Here is a 27,040-nt window from a genome sequence, read left to right on the forward strand (position 1 = left end):
GCCTAGCCCAATCTCGCGCCAAAGAAGTGCACGCCCAGCCAGCCGCTGGCCTTTAAGAAGGTTGTGTCCCTGCTCCGCCCCGCCTCACAGAGTCCGGCCAGTCGCCACTCCCACCTCCCGCCTTTGTCCCTGCTCAGGGTGGGGCTGGAGAGGACGAGTCAGTGTTACCCCCCAAAGATGCCACTCTGGCCTTAGAGTCCCATCTGTGATAGGGTCGCGCGACGTGCGGGCGCTGACTCCCTGGACAGGAAGGGTGGGTGGGACCGATTTTTGACTCTTCTCCAGCACCCTATGGCTTCATTCACGCCCACCGAGCTTCGAGCTCCTCCCTGGGCCGCAAGGGCTCCAGCGGCTGCAAAGCTACGGAGCCCTGGACCTCAGAGAGATCATTCGCTCTACCAACTGCCCCGAGCTGGAAATCCAGTCCTAGCAAGGTCCAATCTGGTTCGGACTGCCAGAACCAGAACTGAGGTCGCTGGACCCCTGTCTCTAAACACTTTGTAGAATTTAGGGCACCCCACCTGGTTCCCCGGCCCTAGAGTGTGAAAAGGAAACCTGAGCCCCACTCCCGAAGGATGAGGCAACCCAAAATCTTCGAAGTTCATTTTCAATTCAATGGGCTCTGGGTTCTCGATTCCTGCTGTAAGACAGTCGGAGGTCACATGGCTGGCGAGTAGGGGCGGTCCTGGGTGTGTGCCCCGGCTGCTCCCCTCGGCCCCAGCGGGCCCAGACACGCCTCCACAACGCGTGGCCGTTGCTGCGGCAAACTGGCAGGCGTCCCCCGCCCATCTGCTGCCGGCTCCCCTCCCTGGGTCGGCTGGCAGGGCAACGGCCGCCTCCTCGGACCCTGTTGCAGCTTTGAGGCAGTCTCAGGCCCGGAAAGCGAGGTTCCCACAACCAGAACCAGTAGAAGGTGCCCGTGGGGCGGAGCCGGGGAATGCTCTGTCCAGGGTACTGGAAGGACCCCCTCCTTCCTGCCTTTGAGCCGCATTCCTTTCGCTAGCCCCAAATCCTTGGAAGTAACCCCACAGCAGGCCTTCGAAAACGATGGAGGCCAGTGCACCAGGAAGGGGGCGCAAGGCAGCCTGGGCATGAAAGCTCAGCCTTCCTCTTTCTATCTATGGCACACAAGGTCCCACAACATCCACCAAGGAGTTACTTTGTGCAAGCTCAGAGCTCGTTGTTTTCGACCATCAACCCAATGGTCCTAACATGAGGATTTGTCCCAGCAGGCCTTGAGATGCCTGATTCCCTAGTTCTCTCTCACAGTCTGGTCTAGCATGTCTATGGGCTAGTCCCTCACTACGTAGACCAGGCTGGCTTCAAACTCACACAGATCCACCTGCCTCTGCCCCCTGAGTACTGGGACTAAAGGTGTGCACCACCTCACTCATTAATTATTCCTTAAGAGCTCAAAAAGGGCCGGTGGTGGTGGCAGGCGGATCTCTGTGAGTTCGAGGCCAGCCTGATATACAGAGCAAGTTCCAGGACAGCAAGGCTACACAGAAAAACCCGTTCTCAAAAACAAAAAAGAAAGAAAGAAAGCTCAAAAAAGGGCTTTAGAATTTTTCAGGGCTCCGTGGTTATGAGCAAGCACTGCACTTGTGGAGACCCCAAGCTTGATTCCCAGCACCCAGGACAGGTGGCTCACAGCTACCTGTGACTCCAGTTCTGGGGGGGATCCAGGACAGGTGGCTCACAGCTACCGGTGACGCCAGTTCTGGGGGGATCTGGTGCCCTCTTCTGGCCAGCAGATGTACATGCAGGCAGGACTCTGTGAGAGGAGAGAACCAATTCCTGCAAGTTGCTCTTTAACCTCCACATACCTTCCACATGTACTGAGAGCACCAACCACACACACACACACACGCGCGCGCGCGCGCGCACACACACACACACGCATGCACGCACACGCACGAATGAATACAAACTTCTCATGCCTCTGTCTCCACAGCTGTAAAATGAGAGTTGAATCCCTCTCTGAGCCACTTGTGGTATCTCATGCCTGTGATCCTAGCATCATAAAGAGGAAATGAGATTCAGGAGTTCAAGACGAGCCTGGGATGAATAGCAAGTTCAAAGCCAATCTCCGAAACAAAATAAAATAAAAGCCCTCCTATAAGGATTAACCATTTGAATGATGAGCTTGGCACCATGCCTGGCTAGTAGCAAGGGTTTCTGTATTTGTATCACCACTGACGACCTCTTTAAAACTGTTGGGGAGAATTTAGTGGAGTGGAAAAGTCCTGATAGGACAAACAGACAGACACACAGATGAAAGGCCTGGCTCTCAGGCTGAGGATCAGCTGTGTCCTCAAGGAATCTGAGGACTTACTTGGTCAGCAAGGACGTGTAGTAACACCTGGCTTTATGTCAGAGTCACTGGCTGAGTTGGGAATGACTCAGAGGCTTTTAAGTGCAGGAGCAATGCATGAAAAAGCCATGTGAGGTGTCCAGGGTCAAGGCAGCAACCTCACAGGGTGGAAGGATGGCAGGAGTTTTTGTCATGAAGGAGGCACAGGGCATGGAGACCAAGTCCAGCCATCATAGTTTAGAGACTCCTGCCACTTACCGGTAGTCGGGGGTTCCTGCCTGTCTACCAAGCAGGCATAGTTATGACACAGTAAGGAATCCAGAAATCTCTGGGGAAAGGTCACAGATCCCAGTAACAGCAGGAATGAGGCCTCACCAGCTAGGCAGAAGTGCTTGGAAGCTCACTTGAGCACAAAGCGAAGTTGGAGTTCACCTGGTAGCTCCAGCCACCATGCATAGCGCCACCATGTGGTGAAAACAGAAATGGTAGTTGAGACTGCTCAGGACCAGGAGATTAACGATTCAGTGTTCTGCAAACAGCTTCCGTCTCTGTTTCCAGCGCCTCCCTGGCTGATAGGAGTTAGGCACTCGATTGGAAAACATCGGCCGGGAAAGTGCCTGGGTTCTGACAGACCTCCGCTGTGCGTGGGGGAAGAAGAGGGAGAGCACAAGCTGTTTCAAGGTTGCACGATATGCTTGCTGCGCTCCCACGGCTCACACACTCCTTCCTGGGAGCCTTTGCTCCAGTCCAGCAGACCTTGCCTCCTCCAGTTCCCATGATCTATGTCCAGCCATGGCCCATAGGGTGGTTTGTACTTACCTGTCTGCACCCCCAAACACGTCCCAGTGTCCTTGATCACGTGGTGATACCTACTCTTTGGACGAAGGCACTGGAGCGTCTGCCTACCAGCCCCCAGCCCTCACGTCCTTCATTTCTGGTCTCTTTGTTTGACAGCCCTGCACCTTCAAGTTCGTGATCCACTCTCCCATCCCCCACTGCAGCCTGGGTTAATCAGAATCTCCAGCATCCTGTTCCAAACAACTCTAAAACACCTCGACATGCTTGTCCTTCCTTCCTTCCTTCCTTTCATTTAAGAAACAGAACCTTTGGGAGACAGAGGCAGGCGGATCTCTGTAAATTTGAGACCAACCTGGTCTACAAGAGCTGGTTCCAGGGCAGGCTCCAAAGCTACAGAGAAGCCCTGTCTCGAAAAACCAAAAAAAAAAAAAAAAAAAAAGATCCTATGGGTTTGGGTTGGTTTTGGTGGTGTTGGTGGTGGTTTGGTTTGGCTTGGTTTTTCAATCATTGTATTTATTTATTTGGGGGGTCCATGTGCGTGTGCGTGTGGGGGTCAGAAGACAGCTCATGGGGGTTGGTTCTGTCCTTCAACCCTCTAAGTCCCTGGGACGGAACTTAGGTTGTCAGGTTTGGCAGAAAGCCAAACTTTACCCACTCATTTTTCTGGCTCCCTCCTTTCTTTCTCTTTCTGCCTTCTTCTGTCTCCTCTCTTTTTCTCAGATCTAGACTTAAGAGACTCCTTGGCATCCAGAGAGCACTGGGCACTGGGCATTCTGCACGTGATGGGACATTTTTAAGTTTCTCGACAGTGGCGTCCAGTTCCCTGGCTTTGAACGTCCCTTCTTACAACCAGATCCAGCGGCAGGCACCTTCTTGATGCCCATGACAAACCATTTCCTATCTCCAACTTGCCAGGTTCAAGTGACACTTGTAGCTCCTTGTAACTGCCATCAGCTGCTGGCTTGTGTCCCCAGCACCCGAAACACTTCAGTGGCCACTGGGGCGCTGAATGAACGGGTCTGTATCTGGGTGGCAGTAGAACCCTACCCAATTTTTATGTGCAGCAAATCAGAAAAGGAACCTGCTGCGCACCAACCCTTGTCACCCGCCGGGGATGGGGGACGGCTCAGAGCCCGGGAGGCGGGGCAGAGAGAAGGCGTGGCGGGGGCGGATCCAGGGCTTAAGCGGGGCACTCTCGGGGTCCCCGCCCCAGAGCGCTGCAGAAACGGAGTTGAGTCCCAGGGATCGCAGAGCCGGAGCCGACGGGCAGCCGCTCGGCCTCTGGGGTTCACACTTCTGCGCCACGGGGAGCCTAAGGCCACCCGCATGACTCCCGGGGGAACCCACTGAGCGCCGGGTCACGGCGCCGAGGGCGACACCATGGCCTTGGAGCAGGCGCTGCAGGCGGCACGCCGGGGCGACCTGGACGTGCTGAAGTCCTTGCACGCCGCCGGCCTGTTGGTTCCTACTCTGCGCGACCGGCTAGATGCTCTGCCAGTGCACCATGCGGCCCGATCTGGCAAACTTCACTGTCTACGCTACCTGGTGGAGGAGGCTGCCCTCCCGGCCGTGGCCCGCGCGCGCAACGGCGCCACACCCGCCCACGACGCCGCCGCCACAGGCTACCTCTCCTGTCTGCAGTGGCTGCTCACACAGGGTGGCTGCAGAGTGCAGGTGAGTCCACTCCAAGAGAGGGTTTGGGCCCAAAGAGGACTCCAAGGATGGGCGGAATATAAGTGGTCTTTGCTAGGCTGAGCCCTGCAGGTTTCTCTTTCCAGACGGCTTTAGAGAAGGTGGGCTCCTGAGACTGAGGACATGGGTAGATTCCTGGCTGCTTGGTATTAGGAAAACCCAAAGGGGACCGGACTCAGTAGAGCTGGTATCTCCAAGAGCAGGCAAAGCACAGATCGTAGAGGGAGTGGCCTAGGCTTGGAGGAAGGTGGGGGCCATGATGGGCCTTGGCTGACAAATTAGAAGCCTGTGTCCTCCAGGCTCAGGTCTGGAGGGAGAGTGCACAAGGTCCCATAACTTGCCCTAGGCCAAGATCCAGATACCACTAAGTCAGGGACAAAGGTACTGGGACGTGAGGTGGGGGAGTTCTAGGACATAGGAGGATCCAAAGACATCAGCAAGGCTGGGCCTTCCAACTCCAAGGCTCTTCTCAGCCCAACCTGAATCTTTGTGCCTGAGATAACCACCTGGTCCCTCTGAGGACCTGCCAGGGGGACATCTGGCTGAAGAGTGGATCAGAAAGTCCTCATCACAGAGAACAAGAAACACCCTGAGATGCCCACACTCCTAGGGGAAAGCTAAGGAAACCAGGTGATGGAGAGGGGTGGGGCCGGGAGGCCACCAGGCTTGGCCCAAAGGCTCTCCTAGGCTGAGGGAAGGGATCAGTATGATATTCTGGTTGCCTGAGTAGCCAGCTGAGGAGGGAGCACATCTGATCTCCGCCTGACAGAGACCACTGGATGGTTCGCATCTATAATCATAGCACTTGGGAAACTGAGGCAGGAGGATGGCTGTGAGTCTGAAGTCACCCTGGGCCTCACAGTTGAGACCCTGTCTCAAAAAAAACCAACCAAACAACAAAAACAGACCACTGGGTTAACTGCACGCCAAAGGGGTGCAAGCCAGCGCCAATCTGGTCTGCAGGGACCTAGCAAAACGCAGTACAGCTCCCAGCTCCGGTCCCCCCTCCTGTCGGAGGGCAAGCTCCACCTTCCCATCTTTCTGGTAGATTCTTTCCTTACCTTATCTCCTGGCCTTGTTATTTCCACATGGTCCATGCCTCCCTCTTTCGGGAGGTGCCTGCCTCCCTGATTCTACATCCACCACTGGTCAGAAGACTCTCTTATCACTACAGAGGAGGTGGAAGGAACAAGCAGCCTTGGGCCAGCTAATCAATTCTCTGTCCTGTGCACCCAGAAAGCTGGGGGTAGAAGCATGGAGGGAGGTGGTGGGGGTGACCTCGATCTCTCCTGTCCAGCCCACAGATAAACAACTTAGGATGTGGGCCTCAGTACACAAAACTCCCAGGGCCTATGCAGCTGGTGGCACATTGAATGCAGGACATTGGCTTCACACTGCCATCGTTATCCAGAAACCCTGAGCTACGGAGATGCCCAAGAGCCTAAGGCCCATATCCCCAAGAGCAACGGAGAGGGAAGGCCTTTCTCCAGAGCCGAGTTACCAGACCTCCATCACTGTAGTCCTACTTCGGCCACCTCTAAACGGCTGATGCCTGAACTCAGGAGAACAGACTAAACAAGCCTACAACGCGCAGTAGGGAACTCGGCATCTTCCTTAGTCTCTTATGGACATGGGTCATTCACTTTCTGTTCCATGATCCTCCCCGCCTCTACAGCCTGACAGATAACAACCTAGTCCCTGTGTCCCTTTCTTCTCTCAGGAGGCTCTGAAGTCTCCCTCCTGAGATTCACCTGCCTCAGGATCCCTGTGCCTTGACCAGAGGTGTTGCTGCGGTACCCTCTCCCTGCAGGAGAGAAGAGGCCTCACTTCCCGGTCACGGCTCACAGCAACTCCACACTTTCTCTGGTGTCTGTGTGCTAGATGCTGACAGACTGTCAGCTTCTACAATAGCACCTGCTCTCAAATGAAGCAGCCTCAGTGGGGACATCTGGGGTCTCTCGGTGGTTCTCTCCCTGCCCATGACCAGCCCCTCAGCCCCTCCCCCAGAGAAACCCAAATGTGTCTGCAGGGGTTTTACCCAGCCTCTCTAAGAGCCTGCCACTAGTACACACCCACACCATTGGCTGGCTGCCCCGGGCCCTGCCCACCAGTGCCCAGCAACCTCCTCCTCCACAGGGCGAGGACACAGCTTGTTCCTGAAGCTGTGTGCAGGGGAGTCTGCAGGAGGGCAGCTTCTTGCGTGGGGGTTGGGTTGTTGGAGGTATACCGCGATGAAAGGCTCTGTCCCTCCCAAAGGACACCTGGGAATGAGGAAGAGGAGGAATGAGGGCTAGAGGCAGGGGGAATCCTAATGCCAGCCTGGTAGAGACCCAGTTACCCCCTCCCTGTCTCCTCGCTCAGCCCAACAACGTAGTCATGGGCTCACATGTTTCCTAGGTGTCAGGGCTGTGCACAACTGTTGCTATGACAAAGGGTGCCATGTCCTGAGAGCCTCATGTACTGGCAGCTCTCCATCATGCCCCGAAGGCCTCCAAGAGTCCCACATGGTCTTGCTACCTATGGCCCAAGGGTCAAAGCCAGCCAGGAGTTGCCTAAGGACAGAAGTAGATTCAAATTCCTGGGATCTATTTCCCCTCCAGAGCATGCTCAGCTAGGCACAGCCGTTCCCTCAAGGGAGGGTCAGCACATGGATGTGTGCCCCACCTCCTGGAGGAGGCTGGCCGTGGACTGGACGCCTGGCAAGAACAGGTTCTGACTACAGCGTTTTAACTAGCTCTCTCACCGCAGGATAAAGATAATTCTGGTGCCACAGTCCTGCATCTGGCTGCCCGCTTTGGCCACCCGGATGTGGTGAACTGGCTTCTGCATCACGGCGGTGCGAACTCAGCCATCACCACAAACACAGGTGCCCTGCCTCTCCACTATGCCGCCGCCAAAGGAGACCTTCCCTCCACGAAGCTTCTGGTCGAGCATTACCCTGAGTAAGAGCCTTTCTTTGCATCCTTGTTCTGGTTTTGTGCTGGGAATTAAAACTGGGACTTGCACATGCATGGAGTCCGCCACGGAGCTGCACTCCCAGGCCAGGGCCGCCCTCTTTGTCTTTTGAAACAGGCTCTTATGTAGCTCAGGCTGGCCTCGAACTTGCTAAGTAAAGGATTTGGGCCTTGGATTCCTGATCTATACTTTTTATTTTTTTTCTTTTCTTTTCTTTGTTCGTTTATTTATCCATATTTCTTGAGATGGATCTTTGGTTGGCCTGGAACTTACTATGTAGACCAGGCTGGCCTCAAACTCACAGAGATCTGCCTCTGCCTCGCCTACTGAGTGACTGCCATGCCCAGCCTAAGGGTTCTCAGTCTTTCTGCTGACCACTTCCCAAGGACTGGGATTACAGGTCTGACTACCTACCACCCGGGACTTCTAGACTTTTCTCTTAAGGAGGTCTCAGAGGCAAGGCTCTGGGGGATACCTGGAGGCTGCCTCAGTGATCATCCGGGGTTCAGAGGCCCAAGCCTAAGACAGGTCCGGCCAAAGTGAAACTTCTGCCTTTTACATGGCCCATCAGGGCCTCTGTTTCAGGCTCTGCAAGCAGGTGCTCCCTACCTTAGCTCCCCTAGCAGCTTAGAATTGGATTTGAACCGGGCGGTGATGGCGCTCTCCTTTAATCCCAGTACTCGGGAGGCAGAGGTAGGCGGATCTTTGTGAGTTCGAGGCCAGCCTGGTCTACAAGAGCTAGTTCCAGGACAGGCTCCAAAGCTACAGAGAAGCCCTGTATCGAAAAAACAAAAAACAAAACAAACAAAAATGTTGGATTTGGGACACTGGGCATGCTAGCCCAGGTCACTCGCCCTCCTCTGGGTGCTTGCCTTGCTGCAGCAGGTGGCCATCAGTCTGTGCTCGGAATGAGGAGTTAGGGGTCACCTCCTAGTCTGAGCATGACCAGGAGAGGAAGGATCGATGATGGAGCAGGTAAGAGGAGAGCCATCCTGTTGTCCATGATTCCTCCCAGCCCCAGAGCAATGAGCAGGCTTTCTCTGGAGAACCTTCCTGTTCTGCGGCCTCTCAATCCGTTTGTGTCACTGGGAGATCCCGAGGCAGGATGGGGACATGCTGGGGAAAGAGACTCATAGCAGAGCAAAGTGTCGTAGAAGAGCCTGGGGGAGGAAGACAGTCAGGTCTTACGCGTCCTGGGCTGAGGACAAGGGCCTCAGGAAAAAGACATGGATTCTCCCTAACGGTGTAGGATGTGAGCAGCCACCACCAGGACCTGAGGCTGAGGGTGCTCCTCAGTTTCTGTCCAAGTATGTGTGCCCAGCCTCAGGAGGAGGACTTCTGCAAGGTGACAGGGTTAGACCCAACACCTATTCATTTCCGAGGTTGCCTCATGGCCACTGCCCACCAGGAAGCAGACTGGCCACAGGGCATAGGACAGGCACTGGTGTGGACATAAGAAGCTCTCAGATCGCCGGGCGGTGGTGGCGCACGCCTTTAATCCCAGCACTCGGGAGGCAGAGGCAGGCGGATCTCTGTGAGTTCGAGACCAGCCTGGTCTACAAGAGCTAGTTCCAGGACAGGCTCCAAAGCCACAGAGAAACCCTGTCTCGAAAAACCAAAAAAAAAAAAAAAAAGAAGCTCTCAGACCAAGAAGGCCAGGCACCAGTTGTCTCCTCGGCTCTGGGTAGGCAGGCTGAGCCTGTTTGGCATCTGGCAAGGGTTTCCCTGTCTGGCATTGGGTGGGTGAGCCAGCAGGAAGGAAGTTTGCTGGTGTGGCTTCTCTGCATAGCCATCTGGTGGCCACTGAGGTGTGAAGGCTTCGCATTCAGACAAGCAGGACTGGAGGTCAGATCCAAGCCAGTGGCCTCAGGGACCTCTGAGTGTGGGGTCTGACCTGCTGGCCCAGATTCCTGTTAGCCCCTTCAGATTAGGGCCTGGCCATGCCTGTGGCATGTCCTCTGCCCAAGGCTGTGGTTCTGATGTACTCTCAGGTGCCCTCACTCTAAGCACAGGACGCCAAGTTCCTAATATGACGTGTTATGGAATATGGGATTGTCCTGCTTTCAGCAGCCTCTCCTTCAGACACAGCACACACAGAGGTCCAGGCTACTGTGAGCACTATGAGCAGACAGGGCTCCAAGCCTGCTCTGTGGGTTCCAGTGAAAATCACAGCCCTTTATGTGCCTTAGCGAAAGACCCCACTCAGGACAAGCCTAACATCCCCTATGGGCTGAGATTCCTACGGAGGAAGACTCCAGCTCCACCGTGCAACACACTCGTGAGCTCCAGCCCTTGGGGCCCTTGGAGCCCTCGGAGCCCTTGGGGCCCTTGGAGCCCTTGGAGCCCTTGGGGCCCCTGACTTTCCCAGGTGCTGAGTAAGATAGGACCCTGGTGCAGACTCTGCAACAAATGACCTCATTGAGGGGCTGACAGACCGCCCAGGACTCACCAAGCATCTCAGGGAGTTAGATGGAGGGCTTGGGCTCCGATCCCTGCCATGGTTTGTGACCTTTGAACGCATGCCAGGCTAAGCTCAGGCAAGAGGGGAGACTAGAAATTGGGGTCAGGGGTTGTTGCGCCCATGTAACCTCTGGCCTTGGGAGTGGGATTCTCTGGGGTCACAGGGTCCAATCGGAGGACCCCCACAGCCCAGCCCCGAGGCTGAGGCTCCACGCTCGCTGGAGCCTCCCAGACCTGCTGAGAAGCTTGTGAATTATTCACAGGGACTCAGCTCTCTCTGGGGCGTTGGTGAGGGGGGAAGAGTGCCATCCGTGGGAAACTCGATCCTGCCCAGGGAGGCTGTGGGTAACCATGGGCCATGGGGCTGACAAGCTGCAGAGGAGCTGGAGAACTGGGCAGCTTTGGGAAGGGCCCTGCCAGGGCAGGCCTATGCCTTGGGGGCATTTCAAAGGGCTTGAGGTCACAGGAACACACAGTACACATTCTTTTCCTCAAGTCTACCCCAATTCATTGGACTGAATCTCTCCAGAAAGAAAACTAGCCACAGAACACCTCCCTCCCACTCTGGGCAGGAGGAGGGGGGCCTTCCTCTAAGAACCCTGCAAAAAAGGGACCCCTAACCTGGGAGTCCTGGAGACAGATGGGCTGACAGTCCAGGACAGAAACACAAGTAACTCATCGTGACTATGGTGTCTGCATCCCCAGATGGAGTGACTGAAAAGTGTAAACCAGGTGGCAGACTTCTTTGCTTTCAAACTTTTTGTTTGCTTGCTTTTTTAAGGTTTCTCTGTGTAATAGCTCTGGCTGTCCTGGAACTCACTTTGTAGACCAGGCTGGCCTCAAACTCACAGGCATCTGCCTGCCTCTGCCTCCCGAGTGCTGAGATTACAGGCGTGCGCCACCACCGCCCTGTTTTGGTTGACTCTTAACAGGGATCTTAAATCCAAGAATCCCCTTCCCGAATGTCTTTGCCATGTCTGCTTTGGGCTGTTCTCCGGCCTTTACTGCTGGAGGAGGGCCCTGGGCTCAACCCTGACTGAACTTTGAGACTGGAGAGTGGGGAGCGCTCTGGGGTCTTCCTCTCAGGCTCCCGGGCTCTTATCATCTGTGAACATAGCCTTCTACATGTCTCTGTGTGTTTTCTTACTGTTGGACCCCATGACTAATGATGTTACAGGCTTATCTTCCTTGCTCTGTGTGCCCAGTGTCTGCACGCCATGGGCCTTTGTTTGCTGATTGATGAGGAGTCTGGAATCCTGGGTCTGTGCCGGTGACAGGTTACTGCCTGTGACCTTAGCTGGAACTCCCTTTCTGCATCTCCCTGTGCCCATATGACCCGAGAGGCCGAGGCCATGGTGGGCACAGAGCTCCTGGCCCGGCTGCCTCTTTTCTTTTTTTTTTTTTTCATTTATTTATTTTATTATGTAAAGAATATTCTGTATGTGTGTATGCCTGCAGGCCAGAAGAGGGCACCAGACCCCTTTACAGATGGTTGTGAGCCACCATGTGGTTGCTGGGAATTGAACTCAGGACCTTTGGAAAAGCAGGCAATGCTCTTAACCTCTAAGCCATCTCTCCAGCCCCCCGGCTGCCTCTTTTCACTTACACACTTATTCACCCCACAATTAGGTCTGAACTCTGCCCAGCATCCAGCTGTGGGGTACCGGGCGGGACAGAAACCCCAACAAGCAAGCCGGCCCTCATTGTTACACCCAGCTCTCCAGCACCAGGAATACAGTTGTCCCAGCTTAGGAGACACTCACAGAAGACAAAGAAGGGAATAGGTTGAGAGCAACCCCAGCCCCCAGTTTAGAGGAACACTTCTACTCAGGGGTGTATGGGTGTGGGTGTGCAGGCCGTCTGTCCCAGGGGGCAGCATAGAGCTGCTCTGCCATATGCCTTTGTATAAACAGAATGAGCTAAACAAAAGAACAAGAGAATACAAGGGTGATCAACACTAGGTGGTAAAATTGGGATGTCTGGTAGGAAGTCATGGCGGGGTCCCTCAAGTTGAGAGGCCAGGAAAGGCCTCTATGAGGCAGTCATCTACACAAAGCTCCACTGTGACAGCGTGGCCGTGGCTGGGGCACAGCAAAGCGAGTTGAGTCAGGAGGAGATTGGGAGAGACCCCACGTGCTGGAAATGTCACGGTGTGTGCGCTATTTTTGTTGCCCTCACAAAATACTGGATAAAAGCCGCTTACAGGCCGGGCGGTGGTGACGCACGCCTTTAATCCCAGCACTCGGGAGGCAGAGGCAGGTGGATCTCTGAGTTCGAGGCCAGCCTGGTCTACAAGAGCTAGTTCCAGGACAGGCTCTACAGGGAAGCCCTGTCTCGAAAAACCAAAAAAAAAAAAAAAAGACGCTTACAGACGCTTACAGACAGATTGGTTTGACTCAGTTTAAGAAAAGACATAGCCCATTATCGAGCAGGAGTTTGGGGTGGAGGGAGCAAGTCAGTGAGGTGATCAGCTGGCTCCCTGCTCTCTTCCCGTTTCAAATAGTCCAGGACCCCAGCCAATGGGATCACTTCCCACACGCAGGGTGGGTCTTCTTCTCAGGAACTGTCCTCACACACTCACCCGAGATGTCTCCTAGGTGTGCCTAAACACAGTCAACCAGACAGAGAAGCTGGGCCAGGCTTGCTGCTGGGCTGGGATGCCCATGAACTGGCCGAGACCCTCCCTAAAAATAATGCTGTGATTTCCATTTCTCCCCTCCCCCTGCCCAAGCCAAGCTCTTGGCATAAACAAATTTGATTGACAAATACCTTGTGTGTGCAGGCCCTTCCCAAACTCCCTTAGGGCAGGTGTTATTGGCAGCGGGAGAATAAGCACCGTGGCCCTCTGGCCTCAGTCTGACTCTGCGGCAAGGGATCACTCCTTGTTCTCTGTGGCTGCGTTGGCTGTAAGCAGCTCTCTAAGACCTCCCCCCAGAAGTAGAGGGCACCCTTTCCCTAACAGAGGGTCTTCCAGAACATAGCACCCTCTTCCCCCAGGAGGAAGACTAGAAACTACTTAGGATCTACTAGGTCACCTCACACCAGCAGAAGATCTTAGAGCAGGGTTTGTTAAACCCCAGAGTTTGAGGTTCAGAAGGAGGGTAGCAGGGCTGGAGAGATGGCTCACCGATTAGGAGCATAGGCTGGCTCTCGCAGAGGACCTGAGTTCAGTTCCCAGCATCCACATGGTAGGTCACAACCACCTGTAATGCAAGTTCCAGGGTATCTGATGCCCTCTTCTGCCCTCCGTGGGTACCTGCATACATGTGGCACACAAACATTTATGGCCTTCCACATACACATAAGAAAAAAAATAAATCTTGGGCTGCAGAGATGGCTCAGGGGTTAAGAGCACTGGCTGCTCTTCCAGAGGTCCTGAGTTCAATTCCCAGCAACCACATGGTGGCTCACAACCGTCTATAATAAGATCTGGTGCCCTCTTCTGGAGTGCAGTCAGATATACAGGCAGAATGCTGTATACATAATAAATAAAAAAATCTTTTTTAAAAAGAAAGGGAAAGAAATACATTTTTAAAAAGCCTTAAAAATAAATAAGTAATAAATCTTGAAAAGCAAACAAACAAGGGTGTGGGTTGTTGAGGCTCTGTGCTAGAGTCCTTGTGACGCACGCATGAAGCCCTGGGTTCCAACACCAGCACCCTATAAATTGAGTGATCCCAGAACTCAGAAGGTAGAGTCAGGAGAACCAAAAGTTCAAGGGCCATCCTCAGCTATCCAGTGAGTTCTCGGCCAGCCTGGCCGGCATGAAACGCTGTCTAGGAGAGACAGAGCTGAGCGACTGTCCTCTACCCCTGACTGAGCGGGGGTGGGATGGGGACACGTGTTGTCTCAGAAGCTTGTTCTCTGCCCAAATGAACAGGCAGCGAAGGAGCTGGCGCTGGGAAGGGGCCCTGGTGAGCAGTGCTCAGCCAGTCAGGTGTGGATCAAGAAGACCACTGGATATTGATGGAACAATGGCCCTGAGACTGACTGGACCCGAGCGAGGTTTGGGGGTGGATGCTGGGCTCAGAAGAAGGCAGCTGGAAGGCCAGCACCCCCACCCCACCAGGGGACACTTTGCACTTCATAAGCTGCCTTAATGCTGACTCACAGAAGTTGGCTGTACGGCTGTATGGGAGAGGCTGTACAGGGATGGCTACTTTTACCACATGAGGAAACAGGCTGGGGAGGGCAAAGGACCCTGTGCTGGGGCCTCACACGTGATGGGTGATGAGCAGACACGGGGTGCATGGAAGGTCAATGGGCTAGAGGAGAGCCAGGCAAGAGGCATCTGGAGGTCCCCCCTAGCAAAGGTCTCCTGAGGTCCTTTTTGTACCCTTTAGTCAGGGTTCCCCCTTCCCATACACACACACAGTAGACATGAAGTCTAGCCTGACATACGTTTGGCAGGACCCCTGGTCCTGGTTTTTCCTCCCAGGCACAGAAGAAACAACCTAACTGTAGGTTTGAGAATTCAGACAAGAAGGGACACTGTGACCCAGTTTGGGGGAGGTGGGACTTACACCTGGTCCTCCTCAGCCATTGTCATGTTCCCAGGCCCAAGCACACCTGAGCCTACCCACTGGCAAAGGGTTTCTGAGAGAAGGGTAGAGGTCTGTGTGCAGAGACAGACAGACAGACAGACAGACAGACAGACAGACAGACAGACAGACAAGAAAGGTGTGGACACAGCATGGCTGCAGCTGCAAGCTCTCTCTCTCTCTCTCTCTCTCTCTCTCTCTCTCTCTGGTTCACATCACGGCTTTGTTTATTTTGTATTAAATCATCTTAGCCCTCTCTACCCCAGTTTCCTCGTTTGAGAAAGGGGAACGGTGCTAACATCCACCCCTAAGACCATAGCAAGGACTGAATGGGAAGGGGCGTGAAACTGGCTAACACTGCACTTGCAGTGAGTAACCATTCAATTAAAGTAGCTGTTATAACTGAGCCACCTTTAATCCCAGCACTTGGAGACAGAGACAGGCAGATCTCCAGCCTGGTCTACAAAACAAGTTCCAAGACAACCAGGAAGTTACACAGAGAAACAATGTCTCGAAAAACCAGAGAAAAAGGTAACTGCTACCAGTCAGAAGTCATTCTTCTTTAATTAAGAGTCTCTCTATGTAGCGCTGGCTGGCCTGGAATTCACTCTGTAGACCAGGCTGGCCTCAAACTCACAGAGATCCACTGCGCAGCTTCCAGAGTGAGATTAAAGAAAGGTGTGCCCATGACACCTGCCCCGTTTTTTTTTTAAATATTTATTTATTTATTATGTATACAATATTCTGTCTGTGTGTATGCCTGCAGGCCAGAGGAGGGCACCAGACCCCATTACAGATGGTTGTGAGCCACCATGTGGTTGCTGGAAATTGAACTCAGGACCTTTGGAAGAGCAGGCAATGCTCTTAACCGCTGAGCCATCTCTCCAGCCCCTACCCCGTTTTTCTTATTACTGTTCTTGTCCATTAGCCCACAAGTCCCAGGAGTTTTACCTCCTTCCTTATGCTTATCCAGAGCTTGGGGATTTCTCCCGTGAGTCTGAGGGAGCCTGGGCTTCCTCTTACCTCCATGCCAAGCAAGAAAATGGCTGGCTGCCCCCTTCTCACAGCCCATGCCCTGGGCCTCCCACTCCCCAGTAGGAGTCCTGAGGGCAGAGGTTGACATGCTGGTAATAATGGGGCCTTTACAATGTGCCACGGCTCTGCTGGGAGGGGCAGCTAGTGACTGACAGGAGGATGTGAGCACCACCGCCCTCTGCTGTCCAGTTCCTCCTAGGTGGATGGATACCCCTGGATGGCGGCTACCCACCAACCAGAAGGTGCTGGAAAGACAAAGTTCATAATGGCTCTGGCTTTCTTTGTTGTGTGAACTGTCTTGCCCCACCCTGAAAACTCACAGGCCCTGGGGGTCACCCCCTCTGGCTTCCGATCCCCAGGACCCCAGCACTCACTGTGCCTTGGTTACTGGGTGAATAATTCAAGCGGCTGAGTGTCGGGCATGAAATATTTAGCAGGCTGTTCCTGACACACCAGTGTGTGGGGGCGACGCTGGCACTGGGATTGCAGGCTGGGGCTGTGAGCCAGCAGGGATATAAGGAGAGGTGTGTGGTCGACCGCTGGGTCTTTTGCCGGCCCTGGACTGTGTAGGCAGGACCTACTTTTTAATTTTTTCCCTGTTTCATTTTATTTTAGGTTTTTAGATACAGAGTTTTACTATGTAGTCCAGATTCTCAGTGATTCTCCTGTCTCAGCCTTCCAAATGTTAGGATAGGCATGTGCCAGGATATGCGGTGCATGCATGCATGTGTATGTACATGTGTGTCCGCATGTGCGTGTATATACATGTGTGTATGTGTGTTTACGTGCATACGTGTATATCCACGTGTGTGTGTACATGTGTGTATGTGTGTGTATGTGCATGTGTGTCTACATGCATGCACGTATATCCATGCGTGTATGCGTGTGTACATGCATGTGTGTATGCATATGTGCATTGTGTATGCGTGTGTGTGCATGTGTGTATCAGTGTGTGCACACGTGTATATGCGCCTGTGTGTATGTGCGTGCGTGCATGTGTCTGTGCATGTGTCTGTGTGTTGCTGAGCCTGTAACCCAGAGCATTCCACATGCTACACAGTCATTGTAATACTGAGCTACATCCGCAGCCCTCACTGGAGTGGCATGCTGTAGGACAACCAGGTGTGGCACTCATTTTCCCCCAGATGTCTAAAGAGCCAGATTCAACATTAGAGCAACAAGCAGCAGCTTTGTGTTGGGGTGTGGGAAGGATGCCCACACAAGAAGTCAGGAGAGACAGGGAATGAGAACTAAGTTGGGGATGCATACAACTTGAGCGGAGAGGCTCCAGGCTCGGAGCTGCTGGGATGGCTGTGGTTAAGGAGAGGAAGACATGCTCATCTGGGTAAGAGTAGGGACCTAAATTATGTTGTGGGGTTGGCGCATGGGCAGATCTATCTAGAGGAGGAGGGACATGTAGACTATTGGGTCAATGAGGGAGGGGCTTAATGCGTCTGGTTGATATGTGGATGCTTGGCTAGGAAGAATAATTTGGGTGGAAATATAAAGGACTGCAGAGTAGCAGGATGGGTCCCCACTCCCAGCTTGATGAGTTTGTAGACTTGAATGGGCAAGTGATGGGTCTGGAGTAGCTTGTGGCTCCACCCAGTGTCCATTCCTGGTAACTGCATCCCACGCAACCCAAACCCGTTACTCAGGCCAGCGTCAAAGCTCTCAATTGCATCCCTCCCACCTGTGGGGATGCAGCTCAGTCCCAATTAGGAAACTGCTGGGCTGCAGAAACAAGGATAAGGGGTGGTAATCGTCCAAACTTAGACCATAAGAGAAGCCATCGGAACACAGATCCTGCCCGTTTTTCCCCACTATCCGCGTGTCCACTGTGGGTCACACGCATCAGGCACTGAATCCCACAGATATGTAATCCTATCACATTTGCCAGTTGTGTGATATAAGATAAGAGTGCCCTAGCCTAGGAATAACAACAGAACTTAAGAAATACTTTTGTCTGGGCTGGAGAGGTGGCTCAGCGGTTAAGAGCACTGGCTGCCCTTGCAGAGGACCCAAATTCTATTCCACCCACATGGAGGCTCACAACCAACTGGAACTCCAGTTTCAGAGGATCTGATGCCCTCCTTTGACATCTTGGTGTACACACATAAATGTAGGCAAAATATTCATACACATAAAATAAATATTTAAAATATAAAGATCTAGGCTGCTGGGTGGTGGTGGCCTTTAATCCCAGCCCTTGGGAGGTAGAGCCAGGTGGATCTCTGTGAATTTGAGGCCAGCCTGGTCTACAGAGCTAGTTCTAGGACAGACACCAAAGCTACACAGAGAAACCCTGTCTCAAAAACCTAAAAAACAAAAACAAACAACAACAAAGAAGAAGGAGGAGGAGGAGAGGAGGAGGAGAGAAGGGAGAGGAGGAGAAGGGGAGGAGGGGGAGGGGGAGTAGGGGGCAGAGGAGGAGGAGGGGAGGAGGAGAAGGGGAAGAGGAGGAGGGGAGGAGGAGGAGAGGAGGAGGAATATCTAGGCATGCCAGTGCACTCCTTTAATCCCAGGACTCAGGAAGCAGAGGCTGGCAGATCTCTTTGAGTGACAGGCCAACCTGGTCTACAGAGTGAGTTCCAGGGCAGTCAGAGCTACATAGAAAAACACTGCTTCAAAAAATACAAAGCCTTAAAATTAGTTAGTTAATTAATTAAATAAAAAGAAATACAGGGCTGAATAGATGTCTCAGCGGTTAAGAGCACTGGCTGCTCTTCTAGAATACCTGAGTTCAATTCCTAGCAACCACATGATGACTCACAACCATCTGTAATGAGATCTGGTGCCCTCTTCTGGCCTGAAGAATACTGTATACATAATAAATAAATCTTAAAAATAAAAGAAAGACATATCTGCTAGTACTATACTCCTAGCTAAGTGTCCAGTAAACATAAGACTTCCAGGTTAACACCGAAACTCAGGGAGTTGGAGAGATGGCTCAGTGGCTAAGAGTGCTTGCTGCTCTTGCAGAGGACCCACGTTTGGGCTCCAAAACCACCTGCAGTTCCAGCCTTATGGGACTCTTACACCTCTGGCTTCCGCAGTCACCTGTATTCATATACACGAACCCACACACAGGTAATTCACATGATTAAAGCACCGTTCCCAGTGAAACCAAGGATGCAGTACGTGGCACACGCTAGAACATCATTTGATGCCCGTCTGAAGTTTAGGGTTAACTGGGCATGCTGCATTTTACCTGGAAACCTCAGCCCTGCCTAGTCTAGGAAATCAGCTTCCTGGGGGAGGCCCAGGCCAATAGCAGCTATAGCTAACCATACATGCCAGGCCACCAAAGGAAGTGGCCCAAGGTAGAAGGGGCCTCCAGAAGGTGCAAGGAGAAAGGACAGGCAGGCTTCAGGAAAGAGAGATGTGTCCTGAGTCCTTTTTTAAAAGATTTATTTATTTATTATGTATACAGTGTTCTGTCTACATATATGACTGCACCCCAGAGGAGGGCACCAGATCTCACTATAGACGGTTGTGAGCCACCATGTGGTTGCTGGGAATTGAACTCAGGACTTCTGGAAGCCAGTGTCCTGTGCTCTTAACCCCCGAGCCATCTCTCCAGCCCGGGTCCTGAGTCTTAAAAGAGGAAAGAGTGGGCCTTCTGAATGGGAAGGCGCCTGAGACAGGCAGAGTTCAGACAGCAAGTGTGGCGGCACGCAGTGACAGCAACCGCAGCAGAATGGTAGGCAAGTTCAAGTGACTGTTGTCCTTAGAGACACCGGCTCCAAGGGGGTCGAAGGCTCGCGAAATGGCTCAGAAGGTGAAAGTGTTTGTGGCCAAGCCTGATGACCTGAGTTCCATCCCCAGGAACAACATGGTGGAAGGAAAACCAGCTGACTCCTGAGAGCTGTCCTCTGACGGCCTTGTGGCCATCCGTGGCCTGCATGCACACACACATACAAATACGTAAATATAATGTATGAGAAAGGAGCCATTTTCAATAAAGGGGAAAGAAGAAAATCAGTTTTAAAAGAATAAATAAGTAAATATCATTTAAAATAAGGGCTGGAGAGATGGCTCAGAGGTTAAGAGCATTGCCTGCTCTTCCAAAGGTCCTGAGCTCAATTCCCGGCAACCACATGGTGGCTCACAACCATCTGCAGTGGGGTCTGGTACCCTCTTCTGGCCTGCAGACATACACACAGACAGAATATTGTATGCATAATAAATAAATAAATATTATTAAAATAATCTTAGCTGGGCATGGAGGTGCACGTCTTCAATCCCAACACTCTAGAGTAAGAGGCAAGCATATCTCTGTGAGTTAGAGACCAGCCTGGGCTACATAGTGAAGGACAGCCAGGCCTATGTAGAGATACCCTGTCTCCAAAAAAAAAGTAGGGGGGCTGGGGAGATGGCTCAGCAGTTAAGAGCATTGCCTGCTCTTCCAGAGGTCCTGAGTTCAATTCCCAGCACCCACATGGTGGCTCACAACCATCTGTAATGAGATCTGGTGCCCTCTTCGGGCCTGGTTAAATAAAAAAAAGCGGTAGGTTTAGGCACTATATAGAAAAGTTGTGTAGGCGGAAGGAGGTGGAACGTGGAGAGAGACTCTGAAGGACAGCAGTGTAAGACTGAGCCAGAGAACTCAGGAACACACAGCCTCTCCAGGCCGCTCTCGAGTGCCAGGCTAGAGGAGGCATTGAGGAGAGCGCAGAGGGCATCCAGAACCTAAGGCGGGGTGTTGTCTATTCGCAGCGGAGTGAATGCCCAAACCAGCAACGGTGCCACGCCCCTGTACCTGGCGTGCCAGGAGGGCCATCTGGAGGTGACGAAGTACCTGGTACAGGAGTGCAGCGCAGACCCGCACGTGAGCGCCCAAGACGGCATGACCCCTCTGCACGCCGCGGCGCAGATGGGCCACAACCCCGTCCTGGTGTGGCTGGTGAGCTGGGACCAGAGCAGGACAGCGCTGGGGGTGAGAAAGGGTCTCAAGGGGCTTAGTTCAAGCCCTGCCCTCTGCCCCGCCCACTCCCTCCCTACCAGGTGAGCTTCGCAGACGTGAGCTTGTCCGAGCAGGACCACGACGGCGCCACGGCCATGCACTTTGCCGCTAGTCGCGGCCACACCAAAGTGCTTAGCTGGCTCCTGCTGCACGGGGCAGAGATCTCGCAGGACCTGTGGGGCGGGACCCCACTGCACGACGCTGCTGAGAACGGGGAACTCGAGGTCAGGGCGGCCCGAGATGGGCGGGGCGGGGAGGGGCCGGGCGCTGGGGCGCGGGCGCCCTCTCGCGGTCGCAGACTCTCCTTGCAGCCTTTCTGGAGTGCGGGGCGTGGAGGGACCCAGCCCTTTCCTCCTCGCCCCCTGCAGTGCTGCCAGATCCTCGTGGTGAACGGCGCGGGACTGGAAGTCCGGGACCATGATGGGTACACAGCTGCCGACCTGTCTGATTTCAATGGCCACACTCACTGCTCCCGCTACCTACGTACCGTGCAAACCCTGGTATGACTTTCCCCTTTTAGCCAGAAGGAAGCTGAGGGTCAGGGGTATGAAGCTTCTTGCCTGGGGTGGTACAAGGGGGAAGTCTCCTTGCCCACTGCTTGGCACCAGCTGAAATTCAAAACCATTGTCATCGGGCATGCGGATAGGCAGAGGCCAGGAGACACTGACCACTGGGCCCAGCCAACTTCATTTTTCACCCACCCACATGTATTAGCGGACTTAACTCTTACAGACCCTCTCCTGTAGGCTGTGGTAGTTGGTCCCATTTCACAGATGGGTAAACTGAGCCTCCGGAAGGCCAAAGGTCACACACCGTGATGGAGCCCAATGGCCTGGCGTTGGCTATGAGCTATCTCCTCTCTCCTTCGGCGCTGAGGGTTTGGAATGCTAGGCAGATGGCGTACCATTAAGCCACACCTCAGGTCTCTTCCCACCTGCCTTTTTTGTGACCCTTCTGCTGTGGCCTCTTCAGTAGCTAGGATTACAGCCATGCACCATAACAGCTGGCAGGAACCGCCCCTCTTGACTAGTACACAATTGCTCACCTCGTAGTTAATTCATAACCGAAAAACGATGTGACTCTTGTAAATTATTTTATTGTATGCTTACAAAGCCATGAGATGACCCAGTGGGAATCTAGGCTCAGGTGTGGGCATCTCTAAGTCCAGGGCCCTGCCCCTGCTGGTACAATGCCTACTTTGGGGCAGTAGAGGAGGAAGACGGTAGGTCTCACAGCCCCCGCCCCCACAGAGGGATGCTATCTCCACGTCCTAGCCCAGACATGAGGAAGGCTTCCAGACGAAGCCCGGGAGAAAGAAGGCAGGTGGCCCTGCTCTATCTGAAGCATGTGGGGTAACCCTGGTTGGGATCTGAGCAGCTCAGTATGGCCTAGGTGTCAATCATGGCTGAAGGTTGGGGGGGGGGAATGAACCTCCAGAAAGTCCTCCCATCACTGGGGCACACAAGCAGGGGTGGGCACTGTGAGTCTCTGTCTGGACCGGGAGTGAGTTTCATCAGGCAGAGGGTCCGCTATGGGGCTGCGAGTGTGCAGCACCCGCGAACGCCTGAGAGCCTGCCAGGCTGGGGCTGCAGCTGCCCGTAAGCACCAGCATTGACGTCGGACTCCAGCAGGCTCTCTGTCCTGCGCTGTACAGTGTGACCCTGGCTCATCTCTGTCACGTTTGTTGGTAATTTACACTTAAGGCATATACTGGGCACCATGCCTGTCACCGACTTCCAACACCTTTGCCCCCTGTGGAGCAAATACCATTATCCCCACTTTACAGATGAAGAAACTCGGTGCAGAAAGTATTGGCATATAATATGCTCATAATCCATAGCTAGGGAGTGGGGGCAGGGAGTAAAGGCTCTGCTTCTAGGCTGCCAAGCCTGCGTGCCTGGGTCCTAGCTCTTGTCTTCTGTGGTCTACAGAGCTCAGGGCAGGGTCCCCATGCTGCCCACTAGTGTTAGTTAAGAGAAGAGTGCCTCTAGGTTGTAGGTCTCTCCTTTCCCTCATAGGGTAGGAACAGGGCCTGGACCCCTTGAAGTGAATGAGATAGGCAGTAGGATTTGTTCCCCTCACCCAGGCAGGCCAGGCAGCAGCAATGACAGATCCAAGCCACTGAGGTAGCTGGCCCAGAAAAGGCAAACACTAATTACAGGGCCAATGAGGGTGGCCGCTGGGCCGTTACCTGGTGCCAGCCTGCTTCCCTCTCCCAGGGGGCCTGTGACACTTCTCAGGCAGGGAGGGGCCAGGAGGGCAGGAGGCAACAGAGGAGCAAGCTTGCCGGTAGCAGGGACAGCATGGGCAACGTAAGTTAGCCCCTCACCCTAACTGCTCCCAGCAAAGAGGAACGGACCTGCACTCAGAAGCCCAGCCTGTGGGAGGGAGAATGGGAGGGTTGGCAGCCCCAGCTGAGGCATGCCATCTAGGGCCCAACCTCCCCACCCCCACCAGAAGGGAGCTGGCATGCCAAGCAAATAAAGATGGGGTTGCAGGCAGGAAGTGGGGGTTGTCCCCCTATATGCTTCTTCCTTCAGGAGCAGCCCTTGGGGCCCTCTGCCCACAGACGCATAAAAGCCAGGGCCTTCTGCCCACTGACAAGAGCGGAAAGTCTGGTGTACCGCTGCACTGTGCCTCCCCGGCCTTCTTTCCAGGTCTCCGCCTACCTGAGCAGGGGGAGAGCCAGGTGGGAATTTCTTTGAGGCCGGAAGTGCTGCTGGGAGGGTCTGCTCTTGACGCTTATTCGAAGAAACTGTGGACCCTCTCATGTTAGAAAAGGAAGGAAGTGGCTTGGCAGGTCATTCACTGAGGACTTGTGGTGGGACCCCTGTTGCAGAGAGTGTGGAGTTTATCCCCACAGCTGCCCTCCTTTCTCCTCAGAGCGTGGAACACCGAGTCCTGTCCCGGGATCCGTCCACTGACCTGGAGGCGAAGCAGCCTGACTCCGGCATGTCCTCGCCCAACACCACCATGTCGGTGCAGCCGCTGAACCTGGACCTCGGCTCGCCCACCAGCACCCTCTCCAACTATGACTCGGGCTCCTCCAGCCACTCCAGCATCAAGGGTCAGTGCTCTACCCGAGGTGAGCGGGCCGGTAAGAAGAGTACTCGGAGGAGAGGAGACAAAGCACATGGCTGTTCTCTCCATGTCACTCACTGTCTTGACATGGGGAGAGGGACAACCGAGCGTGTCCATTCCGATATAGACTCCCTGCCACAAAGCCCGCACGTGCCCCACACCTGGTTTGCTGTTCTCTGGTCTAGGTTACAAACTCAAAGCTGCACATATGGACAGGTGTGCCCAGGAAACAGATAAGCACGCACAAACACATACAAACAGATAAGCACATACAAACTTACGCTGATACTATACATATAAACACACACCTATATTACACAAACGGGATACAGATACGGACTACTACAGATATGGACATCCGCACAAAGGTCCCCCAGACCAATACAGAAACACAAATATACAGAGGGATAGGGTTAAATACACACATAACAAAAGCCCTCAGAGACAGGCATCTGTGTACACACTGACCACACCCTATACAGTCCAACTACCTGCAGTGTCCGCTTCCTACCACTAGGTGGCGATCTGCAGAGCTGGCTTGAGTGTAGCCATCCAGACTCCTGCCTTGCCTGACTCCGGCCAGGTGGTCCCACTCCACAGGATCCTGGAACCCAAAACTCCCTAGAGTGACCCCTAAAAACCCGAGAGCACCACCTTCCTACCTACTGAGGAGGCCGCAGCAAATGACCCCCATTAGCCTTGCCACTGGTTAAGCCATTTGTAGTGTTGGGATACCTTGAATCTGGGATACATTTTGCAAACTTATACACCCTGCTTGCCCTTCTGCCCCCCCTCTCCCCCGCCCAGGGCTTTCCAGTGCAAGAGCTGCAGATTTACAGAGCTACATGGATATGCTGAACCCAGAGCTGAGCATGCCTCAGGGCAAAATAGGGAAGCCTACACCACCACCACCACCGCCACCAAGCTTCCCTCCGCCGCCACCACCCCCAGGCACCCAGCTGCCCCCACCTCCACCAGGCTATCCAGCTCCCAATCCCCCTGTGGGGCTACCTGCAGATAATATCTACATGCAGACCAAGAACAAGCTTCGCCATGTGGAAGTGGAATCACGGAAGAAGGAGGTAGGTAGAGAGTTGGCCCTGTTGGCTAGCAGTAGGACTAGGCTGGGCCAATAGAGAACTGGCCCGGTTGGTTTGTGGTCACAAATGAGAATTTCTGGTCTCAGGGAAAGTTCAAGTATTGAAAATCTTAGCCGGGCGGTGGTGGCACACGCCTTTAATCCCAGCACTCAGGAGGCAGAGGTAGGTGGATCTTTGTGAGGTCGAGGCCAGCCTAGTCTACAAGAGCTACTTCCAGGACAGGCTCCAAAGCTACAGAGAAACCCCCCCCCCCAAAAAAAAAAAATCTTAGCCAGGTCTGTGAGACCACAGAACTGAACGTGGTGGACCGATGGGAGCCACAAAGCAAGGCGGCCATATTCCTTTCGAGGGGTCGAGGCTGAGGGAATTTAGGCCTAGTCGGGCTTAGTGAGGAGCTATGCCACATCTTGCACAGAGCAGCAGGGCTGTCGCGGAGTTAGATATGGATACCCGTAGCATGGGGCTCACAGAGAGAATGACACTCGAGCCAGGTGGTGGTGGACTCCGTCTTTAATTCCAGCATAGGAGAGGTAGAGGCAGGCAGGTCTCTGAATTTTAGGAGAGCCAGAATAGGGCTACAAGAGAACTCCTGTCTCAGAAAACAAAAACAAAAAAAAATGAAAAATAAAAAAAGAACACTTGAGGTGTCTTCCAGGTGGGTTAGTCTGGGAGTTTAACTTGAAGGTGAGGGCCAAAAGTTGAGCAAACACTAGAAAGTTCAGCTACCTACTGGCTGAAGCTGGCTCCTCTTCCATCAGGGTTAAAAAAGGCTCCCTCCAATGCTAACTCTCCTCCCACTCCATAACCTCTGCGTGAGTGGAGGATGAGCATGTGTGTGAGAAGGAGAGGGAACCCTTCAGAAGGGGCGTGACCGTGAGGGGCTAGAACATCCAAGGCATTTGGACTTCCGGCTAAGCTGGGGAGCAGAGAAGGGGCAGATGAAAGCCAGACCAGGGGGAGAGGTGAGGGGACAATCTAAAACCACAGGTGGCCAGGTGTAGGGTGGCAAACCCACAAAGCCTTGCCAGAGCCCAGACCTTGCAATTCTCTCCCCAGCCCAAGGCATGCCACCCCAGGGTGGAGCTGAGTGATCAGTTTGCACAGGTGAGCCAGGTCACAAGGCCATGGGGGCGGAGGTGGCTGTGGGAAGGACACAACCTTTACAGGGACTGCACCGCGGTCTTCACCTGCCTTCCGGTGCACCAAGCTCTTCCCAGAAGGTTCTTTTTATCATCCGGAGATGAAAGAAGGCTGGACAGAGGTTGAAGAGAGTTGAGGCCAGCCCACTTTCGCAGCCTGGCGCAGCATAGAACCTTGCCCCAAACCATGCCCCCTCCCCACTCCTGGGCCTGAGTGCCAGCATTATGCCATGCCCGAGCCCCTCTGCGGTGTGTTCGTGCTGAACTGAAGGCGCTAATAGGCTCCACAAAGGGCCCTTTGTGTGCCGGTTGCGTCCCTTGTCCCCTCAGGCGCGGGTGCCTAAACTGAGTTGAGGGGTGTGCGCCTCGGCGGCTGTAGTGGGTGCCTGCCGAAGGGGCTGGCTGACCCAGAAAGCAAATCTGGCGTGTCGTGTTTCCTGTCACGTGCACTTTGTTCAGTGGGGTGCGGAGGGTCTGAGTCCACTGCAGAGACATACAAACTGGGGACTAGGTCAGGGGACAGGCCCCACCTGGTCATTTGGTCTTTGGCCACGCCACCTTTTCTCTCTCGCCCAGTGCTGGCCTTAGTGGGGAGCAACCGAGTGAGAAGTGGTCTTGTCACCCGAGCCCACCTGGCCACCCTTGAAACTTGAGGCCTGGGCGCGGGTGTGGTGTCGTTTACATGGATAGCGATGGGTTCCAGATGCGGGAGGGGAAGGTCCAGGGCGCGACCTGGGTTGGGGGTGTGGGTTGGGGGCAAAAAAGAGCGGTTTCGCTGCCCGAAGTCAGCCCCTCTTACGGTCCTAGCAAATGACTGAGGGCGGGGAGGATGAAGGTAGGGTACTCAGTACCTCTAGTGGGGGGGGAGAGGTGCAGAGGGCGGAGCCGCCCCTGGCCCGGTGTGGAGCAGCGGGGCTCCGTGACATCCCCGCCTGCTGGGGGGTTGAGCCTGGGATTGG

General features: G+C 54.0%; 1 protein-coding gene across 1 annotated transcript in view; it reads left to right on the top strand.

Annotated features, from left to right (window-relative positions):
* The first annotated feature begins 4,343 nt into the window (after positions 1-4,343).
* Espn (espin) overlaps positions 4,344-27,040 on the top strand; it is a 34,290-nt gene continuing 11,593 nt past the window's right edge. Inside the window, exons 1-7 of the mRNA XM_038333614.1 lie at positions 4,344-4,786; positions 7,553-7,746; positions 20,515-20,701; positions 20,803-20,985; positions 21,130-21,261; positions 23,645-23,846; positions 24,650-24,924. Of these exons, the coding sequence (XP_038189542.1) occupies positions 4,493-4,786; positions 7,553-7,746; positions 20,515-20,701; positions 20,803-20,985; positions 21,130-21,261; positions 23,645-23,846; positions 24,650-24,924 (1,467 nt within the window). The 5' untranslated portion in view covers positions 4,344-4,492. The remainder of the gene's footprint in view (positions 4,787-7,552; positions 7,747-20,514; positions 20,702-20,802; positions 20,986-21,129; positions 21,262-23,644; positions 23,847-24,649; positions 24,925-27,040) is intronic.

This window comes from Arvicola amphibius, chromosome 6 (assembly GCF_903992535.2).
Source record: "Arvicola amphibius chromosome 6, mArvAmp1.2, whole genome shotgun sequence".
In the NCBI taxonomy this organism is placed as follows: Eukaryota; Metazoa; Chordata; class Mammalia; order Rodentia; family Cricetidae; genus Arvicola; species Arvicola amphibius.